This window comes from Hakea prostrata, chromosome 5 (genome assembly GCF_041222555.1).
Source record: "Hakea prostrata isolate BN-2017 chromosome 5, UWA_Hpros_2, whole genome shotgun sequence".
In the NCBI taxonomy this organism is placed as follows: domain Eukaryota; kingdom Viridiplantae; phylum Streptophyta; class Magnoliopsida; order Proteales; family Proteaceae; genus Hakea; species Hakea prostrata.
In genome coordinates, this window is record NC_142604.1 from 2,043,270 (window position 1) to 2,056,161 (window position 12,892).

The window sequence follows — 12,892 nt, forward strand, 5'->3', positions numbered from 1 at the left end:
AGTTTCATAGTTCAGCACTTGACCAGTCCTTCTGGTAAAGTGAACAATGGATTTCAGTTGGGGTGCAGTATTTGATCACCGTACCTTGCAATTTGGGACAGATGATACAATTCAACCAAGAAGGACTTGGCTACGGGAATGCTGTTCGACAATACCTCTTGATTTACAGTATCTAGCTTCTGTTTGATCGTGTCTTATAAAATCTAATTAACAGCAGGTGATGGAATCACTACATCAAAATAAGTATGTGTGCACACAAATGAATTCCTCACACAGAACAACCCCCTGTGCAAAAGGAAAACAAAAAGGAATTGTCATTGGATTCAACCATGAACTATGCCATCCTGCTGGACTGAAAATGTCAATAATTTCTCCCAGTGTAATCTTAGAGGATAGAAGACTTGAGGGACAAAAGAGGGATTTCATGATTTTGACCATTGGAAAATCCAGATTTCATTTTCCCCTCCCCCTCCCCCACCAAAATTCTGCCATGACCCCAGTGAAAGTGCTGGCTGATTGGGATGGGCATTTACCCCATTTAAGATCTTATTCTGCTGTTTTAGTGATCCACCTAATTCCTTGTCTTGAGTTATGCTCCAGTTTGCTACTGAGCATCTTGGTTGGCGGAGGGGGTGGCTCCATGACTGGCAATTATCCCAGGTGTTTACAGCAGGCTGGTGAACATTTTGAATGAAGAGAAGAAATCCTGGAAGAAGAATCTGGTGTCATGTGTGCCTTAAAATGTGGCACAAATATCTGTTAACTCATATAGTTAAAGAGGATTTACATAAAAGAAGTATGAGATTGGTGTGGCCATAAAAAATTGGACTCAATATCACCTCTTGAATAGCCTTCCTAAAACTACTCATATTTTTTCCCCACAAATGTAGAGTAGAATCCACAAATGTGGTGTAATTCTACTCTGTTTTTGAAAGTTGATGTTAAGCCATCCCAATTCTAGAAGCAAATTGATAGGACAAGTAGTTAGAGTGAGTGTTGGGGATGGGAAGAAAAAATGAAAAGTCGAGCAAGTAAATAATAGGAATTTGATTCATAATATATAGTGAAAGAAGTGTATGTAAATAAGTCTCTCCGAAAGCACATGCCTTGAATAATTCTGTGATGGAAATAAAACTTTACTTGAATGGAAGAATTACTTACTTGATTCATATATCAATATTGTTGTTAATAAAGATGAACAAATTGGTAGAAAACCTCCACAATAAGGATCTCATCTCTGGAAATCTTGCTAAGCATAAAAGTAGGGAGTGTGCAGTTTCATGCCTTGAAAGGAGGGGTATTAGTGGAAACATAAACATTATGGAGGTTATAGATTAAACATTTTACAGGGGGTGGTGCAACGGTAATCTCAGTCTTGTAAAAAACAGAATGCACCTTTGCAAAAAAACTGGCATTTTGACTATCTTTTTGCACGTGTATGTATGTGTATACGTAAGATCTGATCCTCCCTCCCCTGCCTTTTTCTTCTGAGCTGTTATATTGTTACTGTATGTATGTATGTATGTATGTATGTGTGTGTGCGTGCGTGTGTGTGTTTGTGTGTGTGTGTATTAATGAATGTTAGACACTTCAACTTTTTCTCTTTAGTCATTTTAACACATCTGATGCCCCATTTCTTTCAGCTAAATGCAGAAAAAAGCCCTTTCCAGCGGACATATGCTACTCAGGTATCTTCATGCTCTTCACATTGTCCATCCATATCATCATGAAATTGTACTATACTTATTCAGTCTGTAGGGCTGTGCCAGTGGAAATATATAGATTCCTAAAATTCTGTCAGATTAAGTTGAATCAATGACCTTATTTATTCTGACGTTGCATGTAAAGTTTTCAATTGTGAACCAGTGGTCGTGGGTTCAGTTCTCAGGAAACAGCCTCCCTGTGAAGCTGGGGGTAAGGCTGCATATATTATAACCCCACCCAGACTCTTGTGCACTGGTTACACCCTTCTTTTATTCAAACATTGCAGGTTACTAGTTGCACAAGTGCAAGAAATGATCTTTGTAGTCCTCAAAACTGCCTTAATTTTGAGAATCAAGAGGTTTATCTAAAGGAGAGTACGATGTAATTTCATTGCAAACACCTCACAATTTATCAAGAAGTGGTGACCGTTTATTCCCACAAATATTAAATCAAGCGCCAAATAAATATGAGAATTTCAGCTGATTTTAAGTTTCGATCTTAAAACTAGAAGATATGCACTAAGGTCATATAGTGGTATTTTAGACTTTAAATTTATCTTTAAGTGTTCTCTTTTGGAATTGAATGTAATGGATTCTCTTTCATTGCCAGATATATTCACATCAGTTTTCATCAGTTCTTAGGGGATTTAGGTTGTATTTCTGTGTCAATTGATTAATCAGCAAGTTATGATTCATTGCAAGAATTAGCAGTATGCAATGTTCACTAAGAATAATTACATGACACAATGATGTGAACAGCTCATTAACAATGTCTATAGTGTTACGGAGGATACTGGAACATTATACTTTTTATGTGTCATAATGCATATGGCTTCATTGTTTTCCCTTTTCTGATATGACCTCTATTAAAGAGTGGAGGTAAAAAGTACAAGAACATCCCACTTATCTATAACAAAAACATGATAACTGGAACATTATACTTTTTATGTGTCATAATCCATATGGCTTCATCGTTTTTCCTTTTCTGATATGACCTCTATTAAAGAGTGGAGGTAAAAAGTACAAGAACATGCCACTTATCTATAGCAAAGACATGACCCATGCGTAGGTGAATACTTCAAGCTGAATCTAGATGTGTGCTTCTATTATATTTATGGTTGTGGCAAGCATCATGTGCTCAATTTTATATGTGTGCAATATTTATTTCCATGAAGATTAAAAGATGTGGAGAAATGGCACGTAAGCTACGTTTCTTTAAAGAACAAATGGCGAAGGCAGGGGTATCACCGTCAACCAGTCTTACGAGAGAAGCTGCTGTTGATTTCGATGGCTTGGAGGTATGTTCTCTGTTAACTTCTGTTCATTCGTCTTTAGATAGTTTGCATATTATAACTTTTTCACCCTGTTTATTGCTTATGTTCCTAGGTAAATCTTGGAGAACTTGAGGCTGAGTTGGTTGAGATTAACGCAAACAGTGAAAAATTGCAACGCACTTATAATGAACTTCTAGAATATAAGCTAGTGCTGCAGAAGGTATTAATATTTTTGTTGGTGTATTATGGAAATCATCTCTATATTTATTCCCTCTAAGTTTTTGCATCCTGCTAAATCTTCAGGCTGGAGAGTTCTTTTACACAGCTCAGAGTAGTGCTACTGCTCAACAGAGGGAAACTGATGCTCATCAATTTGATGAAGGATCCATTGACAGTCCTTTATTATTAGAGCAAGTAAAATTCACTGGCTGCAATTTCATTTATTAATGACAGCTGCTTTGTTTTCGTTTTGTTAATGACAGCTGGATCTGCTTTTCTCAAAAATAAGTTTTATCTATTGGTTGCTGTCTAGGAAATGTCAGCGGATCCTTCAAAACAAGTTAAACTGGGTTTCATTAGTGGTCTTATACCTAGAGAAAAGTCAATGGCATTTGAAAGGATAATATTCCGTGCTACCAGGGGCAATGTGTTTCTGAAGCAAGCTGCGGTTGAATATTCTATAACTGATCCTGTCTCTGGGGAGAAGGTAATATCAACACATCTGACTAGTATATATTAATGGAGCTGTGTTATTGTCATTTTTCCTTACCGGTAAGAACTTAGTGACTTCATCTCAATCCTGTGAGTGACTTAGGATTCATCACATGCTTGTGGTGGCATTTATACTGGATACTTGGAAAGTAGATATTGGATTATTGATAGCTATAGTTTTTTCTATTATGAGATCCGACACTTTGACTTCTAACTCTCACTCTCCCTCTCCTTTCCTTAGAGAAACAACCAAGACGTGGCATCATTTATTTTTTTTGTTTTAATTGGAAATGCAAGAAATATTATTTATAGCAAAAGGGTTTCCCACGCTGTCGGGGTAATGTTTCTCTTTCATTTGGGATTTTTCCTCTCTCTCTCTCTCTCTCTCTCTCTCTCTCTCTCACCATAAGGTCCCATATGAGTGATGCCATCCAAGGTTGTCAAGGCGACAAGGCGGTCAAAGCGGTTGGAGCATAGATTTCTCACAGCATAGGCAATGTCAGTTGTATTGGAGAAATGGATGAGTCTCCCTATGAGGTGCTGGTAACTCTGCCTCTCTACAGAGGCACCACCTAGGCTGCTCGGTGGTTGACTTCAATGAGGGATTAGCAAGTTTATCCCCAAGCATCCATTCTTCTTCAAAAAGGTGTAAGAAATACTTTCTTTGAGAGATGGAGATCCCTTTGCTGGACCAAGATACTTAAATTTCAAGTACTTGAGATGTTCTAGATCCTTAATTTCAAATTCAACGACCATCTGGGTCTTGAGAGATGAAATTTCTATCTCATCATTTCTGGTGATTACTATTTCATTCACTTCCACAACAAGTGATGTAATTTTGCCTTCCTTGTGTCTAACAAACAATGTGTGATCAGCATTACTTTGCTAGTAGTGAACTTGTCCATTGCTTTCTAAAACCTGGCAAACCAGTTCGAGGAGACTATTTCAGGCCATAAAGTGACTTTCTAAGTTTACAGACTTCGCCAGCTGTAGTACTTTAGTCTAACTCTAGAGGGATGTTCCATGTAAACTTCCTCTTCAGGATTGCCACTGAGGTAGGAATTCATTACATCTGGTTCTGATTCTTCTGAAGATGCCACCCAAAAGCTGCAGCAATAGACAACAAAGCTTGAGAATAATTCATTTTGCTACTGGCTACTGGAGAAGAAGTCTCTCGATAATTGATGACATAGGTCTGAGTGAATCATTTAGCAACTACTCTAGTCTTGAACCAGGCTACAGTTCTATCTGTATTCAATCTCAGCGTTGATTTAAATCTAAGCAAAGCAAACACCACCTGTAACTTTGTCAATAAACAGAAGTGTTCCATGGTTTTTGTGTTGTGTCAGTTCAGTTTTTGTGCTTTATCCTAGAGAGTTGTTGTTCCTCACTGTGCTTTGTTTCTCATTTTATGTCCTTTTGCAGATTGAGAAAAATGTGTTTGTGGTCTTCTATTCTGGTGAAAGGGTAAAGACCAAAATTCTCAAGATATGTGAAGCTTTTGGAGCAAATCGTTACCCATTTACTGAGGACATACGAAAGCAAGATCAGGCTATCAATGATGTATGCAATGTCTTCCATTCTCAGTTTCTTAATTCTCATCTGTGTGATGGGGCTATAGAGTTCCTTGTGTTAGAAGCTTATCAATGTTTCCATTTTACTGCATCATGATATTATCATTTTGATGTTCGGGTTATTCATTACCAACTGTTCTTTCTTTTTCAAGGATCCTGTTTAGTATTTTATCTTGCTGCAGCTAATGACTTGATCGTTTCACGTTGTACATACTACATACTACGTGAATGAGTTACCAACAAATGATATTCATTTCAGCATGGATTAAGTGTTCTGCAACGGGAGTGTGCCTATTTGGCATCATGCACTTCACTTTGGTCAGCCCTTGGCATTTATGCAGCTGGATTCAGCTTCAAGGCACAACATACAATTCACTTTATTACCCTCATTGTTTTCACTATTTAGAGTATGGTTTGCTTTTGAACTTGTTAGATTTATTCTTCCTCATGTTGGTATCTTTTGCCAAACATGATTGTTTGGCCAGCTGCATGCCTTGTCCGGTTCCTTGGGCAGTAGGTTACCTTGTTCAGTGCTTCTAGTCCTTAATAAATCCTACTGTGCCTTTTTAAATTTCTGGATGTAGAAGAATTGTGAATTTGTGATTTATTTATTTGTTCGGCAGTTATCTACAGCAGGTTAATTGTTGGTTATACTGGGACCTTGTAGATTGTCTGAATTAGCAACAATTTCAATTTTTTAGGTCTCTCAGAAAATTGCAGAGCTGAAGACTACAATTGATATTGGGTTACTACACCGAGACAGTCTTCTAAAGACCATCAGTCATCAATTTGAGCAGTGGGACTTTTTGGTTAGTTTGGACTCTGTCTTGTTACATTTTAGATAAGCTTTTGTGCATCTGAAAACTACATTTATTTGGGAGGGTTTCTGTTTGGTTGCATGGACAATGTTTGTAAGTTCCACCAGGAAATGGGGTGAAAATTCTCACTTTATACCGATGATCTTCTATTTCCTGCAAAACCAAACAGCTTCCCCTCTCCCAACCCCCCCCCCCAAAAAAAAAAAAAAAAGGAGATGGAAGAAGATTTTGATTGGGTTTTAGAAAGTTAACTTATTTCTTTTTCTTTCACTTGCTTTAATCTTATTTTCTTACTGATTGCTACAGATTCTCAAGGAAACCTTAGACCTTTCATTTGCTTCATGTTGTAACTGTTTATTTACTGTATTGCAATTACGAATGATTTTTTTGGGGAACTATAACTATCCAGCTTTGTGTTTGAATTTGTTTAGGCAAGGAAGGAGAAATCTATTTATCACACTTTAAATATGCTCAGCATTGATGTGACAAAGAAGTGTCTTGTGGCAGAGGGATGGAGCCCCATTTTTGCTATAAAACAGGTATCCATCTTTAAAAATAAAATTAAAAAACAATTATCTTGCGAGAAGGCTACTGTGAATTTTTTACCGAGAAGGGTTTCTGCCATTCCTCGTCTTTTGCTTCCATCTTGGCTGGTGATTGTTAGAGTTCATCAAGTAACGGTTTCATGTATAGTTCTACTGTTTTGACCTTTGTTGATTTTTACTAAGAAACCTGAGATTGGTTGAAGGTTTACGCATATGGACACTTGCAAATATTTGGAATAGTGTTACTAAGACCTTTAACCGAATGGGTACTCGGTGTAGTTTTACAATTCCTCTTGAAGATTTATCACAATAAAACAGGGACACAAGATTCACTGTAAGTACTGTAACATAGTTGTTGGTCTTTGGGAGTAGTAGTAGTACCACTAGAGGTACCTATTTCTGTCCAGTCTTGGGAAAGAGAAGGAATGTTTATATAAAATTTGAGGAGCCTTTTTTTTTTGGGGGGGGGGGGGGTGAATATATTCATTATCAAAGGGAGAGAGAAAACAAGGGACTTCCCCCCACCCCCTCCCCAACCAAAAGAAGAAAAAATAATAAAGTTGGGGAGGGTGTGGGTGCTGTAACCGAACAAACTCACCTATCCATTGAAATAACAGGCTAGGTGGGGGTGGGGAGCTGTAAACGATCTCACCTATTGATCAATTTCACAGGTTAGATGAAGACTACAAGATATTTGTAACTAATGCTGGTAAATACCAGATGTTAGTTTGGAAGTTTTTCTTTCTCTTGACTCACCTTGATATTGCTTACACTGTTGGGGTATTGAGTTCTCTTATGCATGCTCTTGGTGGATCATTGGATGCCATGTCTTGCATCCTTTGGTACATGAAGACTAACCCAAGGAAAGGCCTGTTTTGCGCCAAACACAATGGTGTGTGGATTGAGGGCAACACTGAATTGGATTGGATAGGATTTGTTTTTAACTTATGTTTATATCAGGATATTGCAAATTCGTAGGTGGTAACCTGATTACATGTAGAAGCTAAAAACAACTGGGTGTGTGGACTTCTATGGTTAAAAATGTTTTTTCAAGAATTTTGGTTTGATATTGGGGGACCTATGCAGTTGTGTTTTGACAATAAAGCTGCTATAACTTACAACCCTATGCAATACATCTTTGCAAAGCAGATTAAAGTGGACTGGCATTTAATTAAAGGAAGCATTGGTTTTGGCTTCTTTTGATGTTTACATTTATGTTGTCCTTCGGTGACAGTTCAAGGTATTAGTCGAACGGGTGTGATCAGATGGAGGTCATGTGTTTCTCTTGGTGTGTGCATTTCATAAGGTTTTTTCCTTCACATTTCTTCTCCCTGGGTGCTATGTGATCTTTTCCACGTGCATGGACAATGTCTTCTTTGCCTACATGTCGGGATGGTTGATGTATGCTACCTCCCTGATGCAGAATTGGCAGCATATACAAGGAAGAGAAAAGCAATGGTCAAGCCCATCAAAACCTAAGGATATGATCCAAAACAGTCCATGGCTTGCATGGACTAGGACTATTGTAGTGGGTTAAAATGAGCCCATGGTTTTGTGGGCTTGAATTACTTTAGTGGGAGAAGATCAGCCCACATATTTTGAACTAAGCCCAAGTCTAGCTTTGAAAAGTCAATAAAAGGAGCTAGTAGGTGGTGTTGGCTAGTGGTGGAGTATAGTAGGTGGATGTTTCCATTATTGTTTTGACTAGTGGTGTTGGGTAGTAGTTGGATGTTTCCATTAATGTTTGTAGTAGGTTGTGTTGGGATGTTTCCATTATTGTTTTGGTCTCTTTAGAGTGCTATATAAGAGACTCATGTAAGAGGTGAAAAAACAACTTATGAATTGAAATCCAATTGCTTGCTAGCATTCCTCTTCTTTGGAGAACCCTTGTGTTTGATCAAGAAAGGTTGGTGTTTGATCCATTCGATCCACCTTGCGGTGTGAAGCCCGGTTGTTACATGTTACATTGTTATTGTCAATTTCTTCATCATAGTTTTGCCCCTTGTTTTGAAGATCTATTCAGCCTAGGGCTGCAACTGGGCCGGGCTGGGCCGGGCGGGCTTTTGCAATCCCAAGCCCAGCCCTATATGGTATAATTTAAGCCCATTCCAGCCCTGGCCCTAGTTCAGGGCCAATAATTATTGTCCCTGGCCCTAAGCCCTACAAGGCCAAGCCAAGCCCATTCCCGCCCTAATTGGCCCTAATTGGACCGGGTCGGGATGGGTTGGCCCTGATTGGCCCTGATTGGCCCTGTCCCTGGCCCTGATTGGCCCTGTCCCTGGCCCTGTCCTTGGCCCTAATTGGCCCTGTCCCTGGCCCTGATTGGCCCTAACCCTGATTGGCCCTGATTGGCCCAGGCCCTAATTGGCCTTGTCCCTAGCTTTAATTGGCCATATCTTTGGTCGTAAATATCAAATGTAAGACAGGTAGTAATTAAAATACATATTAAAGTAATTAAATACTTAAATTCCAAACTCAATTCTGGAAAATAAAATATTAAAGATGTCAACAAATAATCCAAAACTTAGATTCAATATGTATTTAACTATTTATACCCATTTAGATTTTAGAGAAATAGAGAAATCTAAATTTCTAGGGTTTTTTAATTATCCAAATTTCTATGGTTTTTTAATTTGCTCTCTCTCTCTCTCTTATTCTATTTTTTCCTTTGGTTTTTCTCCAGCAGCAAAGAGTTAAAATTATTCATGAAATTGAATAAGTAGAGAGAAGAATTGTAATTAAATTTAGGCATATTTGAAAGTCAAGTCTATTATAGAGAATGTCACACAAACTCTTTTTGTAAACTTAGAAACATCAGAGATTCAGAATTCAAAAGGAATCTGATAAATGAAAATTTTATCTTCAAAGTCAAGAACTTAAGCTGTAGGTAGGTCTGTTTTCATTCACAACTGTTCAATAATTTGATATCTTTATTCAATACAAAAAAAATCATATTCAAAACCTTGTTAACAAGTAAATCGACGATAATTTAGTATTCAACAAAAAAAAAATGTATTTTTTTGTTAGTTAAAGAAAATGATGTTTTAGTTACAAACATAGCTATATGTTTTTAATAATTTTTTTTAAAATATTACAGTAGATTTGTTAGATATTCATGATGAGAAGTTGGGGTATAGATTTGTTAGATATTAATTCTTTATGTAATAGTTATTATTATTTATAATATTTATCTCGCCTTAGTCAAAAAACAAAATCCATATTTTATTGAACTAAAAATGACTTTGTTGGAAAAATAAAAATTACCTTAAAAATAATATAAAAAGTGAATTTATAGTCTAATATGATCAAAGTGACTAAATATCAAAATCAAGACTCATATCAATGTTAGTATGAAGATCAGGGTAAAAATCTAGTACTGTAGTCCATGATCATCGTCAAATTAATATTAAGATTAGAGCCAAAATTAGGGTCAGGATCAGGGCCAATATCAAATAGATGCTTATTACATTGGTAATGAGGTTATAGTTTATTTTTATTAATTTTCTACAAAACATGATCGTGTTTTTAAAATTTGACACGTGTCAAGTATCCACCTATATGTATTACAATTAATTCCTCTCAATGTGGGTGGAGGGTCCAGAGTCTTTAGACTCAAATCAGGGCCAGGATCAGGGTCAGGGCTAATATCAGGGCCAAGATCAGGGCCAGGATCAGGGCGGGAATCGGGGCCAAGATCAAGATCAAGGCCAAAATCGGGGCTAGGATTAGGGCCTGGGTCAGGGCCAAAATTAGGGCCTGGGTCAGGGTCAAGATCAGGGCCAAAATCAGGGCTAAGATCAGGACCAAAATCAGGGCCTGGGTTAGGGTCAAGATCAAGGCCAAAATCAGGGCTAAGATCAGGGCCAAAATCAGGGCTTGGGTCAGGGCTAAAAATCAGGGCCAGGCCGGGATGGGCTGGGCGGGCTAGAGAGTAATCCCAGGCCCGCCCCTGGCCCTAGTTCAGGGCCAGAATATTTTGGCCCTAACCCGCCCTTAGGGCCAAAATCTTTAGCCCAAGCCCTATTTGGGCTCAGGGCGAGCTTAGGGCGGGTCAGGGCCGCCAGGGCCAAACTTGCACCCCTAATTCAGCCTGTTTTGTTATATGTTATTATTCTTATAATACCATTATAGTTTTAGCCCTCTTTCACATCTAAATTCTCTTTCATCTTAAGTCTATCAAATCTGAACTTGATTCCCTGTGAAAGTCCTATTTGGCTACTGTTTTGATCAATCAAATACAGTACTACATTATTTGGTATCAGAGCCATGGCAGGGAGTAAACTTCTGGATTGGATACTGACCTTATGGCACAAGTGATGGGGATGTTGCAACAATTGAGCAACCAACTCACTGCAAGTCACAAGCACGAGGAAGAGAGGCGCTCAACAATGGAGGCTAGAGTTGTTGCCTCTACTCATGGTCCACACCCTCCATTTGGTGAAGAATCCCAGCCAACTCACTCTATAGCCAACTTCCCTACCCGGCTAAATACAGGGAGAGGGCCCCAAAGGATTCCAGTTGTGCTACCAACCCTTGAAGAGCACATACGGAGTTATTTACTGGAGAACAACCTACATTCAATAAGCATGTTGGAGGCCCAATTTAGAAAAGATCTTAGCCCCGAACATCATGTCTAACATGGCATCAAGCCGCGGTATAGGAAACCTATACTCGACTATAATTTTTTTGATTGCTCGATTGCCCACACACTTACGCCATGAGCCATCCTTCTTTGGAGTCAGTAATGTTGGTACATCACATGGACTTAAGCTCTCCTGAATGAATCCTTTATGTTGCGACTCATCCACCTGTCTTTTCAGTTCATTGTGCTCTGTTGGGCTAAGGTGATAAGCCGGTAGGTTTGGTAACACCGAATCCGGTACCAAATCAATGGCATGTTGAATATCGCACTTAGGCGGTAGGTCATTAGGCAACTCATTAGGAACCACATCAGAAAAATCAGAAAGTAACTCTTTGATGGGTGGAGGGAATGTCACCTTAGGTTGAGGGGTAACTTCTCTCGTAACAGGAGTCAATACCAGCCCTGTGTTATGGTTAATGTGAAAGAACTCCTGGTGTTCAAGCTTTACCTTTTGAGAGTCACCAACATGCTTATTGAATGTAGGTTGTTCTCCAGTGAAATAATTTCGTATGTGCTCTTCAAGGGTTGGTAGCACAATTGGAATCCTTTGGGGCCTCTCCCTGTATTTAGCCGGGTAGGGAAGTTGGCTATAGAGTGAGTTGGTTGGGATTCTTCACCAAATGGAGGGTGTGGAGCATGAGTAGAGGCAACAACTCTAGCCTCCATTGCTGAGCGCCTCTCTTCCTCGTGCTTGTGACTTGCAGTGAGTTGGTTGCTCAGTTGTTGCAACATCCCCATCACTTGTGCCATAAGGTCAGTATCCAATCCAGAAGTTTTACTCCTTGCCATGGCTTTGATACCAAATAATGTAGTATTGTATTTGATTGATCAAAACAGTAGCCAAATAGGACCTTTCAGAGGGAATCAAGTTCAGATTTGATAGACTTAAGATGAAACATAATTTAAATGTGAAAGAGGGCTGAAACTAGAATGGTATTATAAGGATAATAACATATAACAAAATGGGCTGAATCGATCTTCAAAATAAGGGGCAGAACTATGATGAAGAAATTGACAATAACAATGTAACATGTAACACCCGGGCTTCACACCGCAAGGTGGATCAAACACCAACCTTCCTTGATCAAACACAAGGGTTCTCCAAAGAGGGGGAATGCTAGCAAGCAATTGGATTTCAATTCATAAGTTGTTTTTTCACCTCTTATATGAGTCTCTTATATAGCACTCAAAAGAGACCAAAACAATAATAGAAACATCCAACCACTACCCAACACAGCTTACTATAAACATTAATGGAAACATCCAACTACTACCCAACACCACTAGTCAAAACAATAATGGAAACATCCACCTACTACACTCCACCACTAGCCAACACCACCTACTAGCTCCTTTTATTGACTTTTCAAAGCTAGACTTGGGCTTAGTTCAAAATATGTGGGCTAATCTTCTCCCACTAAAGTAATCCAAGCCCACAAAACCATGGGCTCATTTTAACCCACTACAATAGTCCTAGTCCGTGCAAGCCATGGGCTGTTTTGGATCATATCCTTAGGTTTTGATGGGCTTGACCATTGGGCTTTTCTCTTCCTTGTATATGCTGTGTCACTCCCTTAACAGTTTGAGCTTTTAGGTGAAACGCAGCAACATTTGAATCACTGCAC

The 12,892-nt window shown here is 38.7% G+C and overlaps 1 protein-coding gene across 1 annotated transcript in view; it reads left to right on the top strand.

Annotated features, from left to right (window-relative positions):
* The window catches only part of LOC149014343 (V-type proton ATPase subunit a2-like), a 29,150-nt gene that overhangs the window by 649 nt on the left and 15,609 nt on the right, over nt 1-12,892 (top strand). Inside the window, exons 2-9 of the mRNA XM_089156872.1 lie at nt 1,644-1,688; nt 2,879-3,001; nt 3,090-3,197; nt 3,281-3,391; nt 3,510-3,683; nt 5,114-5,251; nt 5,964-6,071; nt 6,512-6,619. Of these exons, the coding sequence (XP_089012998.1) occupies nt 1,644-1,688; nt 2,879-3,001; nt 3,090-3,197; nt 3,281-3,391; nt 3,510-3,683; nt 5,114-5,251; nt 5,964-6,071; nt 6,512-6,619 (915 nt within the window). The remainder of the gene's footprint in view (nt 1-1,643; nt 1,689-2,878; nt 3,002-3,089; nt 3,198-3,280; nt 3,392-3,509; nt 3,684-5,113; nt 5,252-5,963; nt 6,072-6,511; nt 6,620-12,892) is intronic.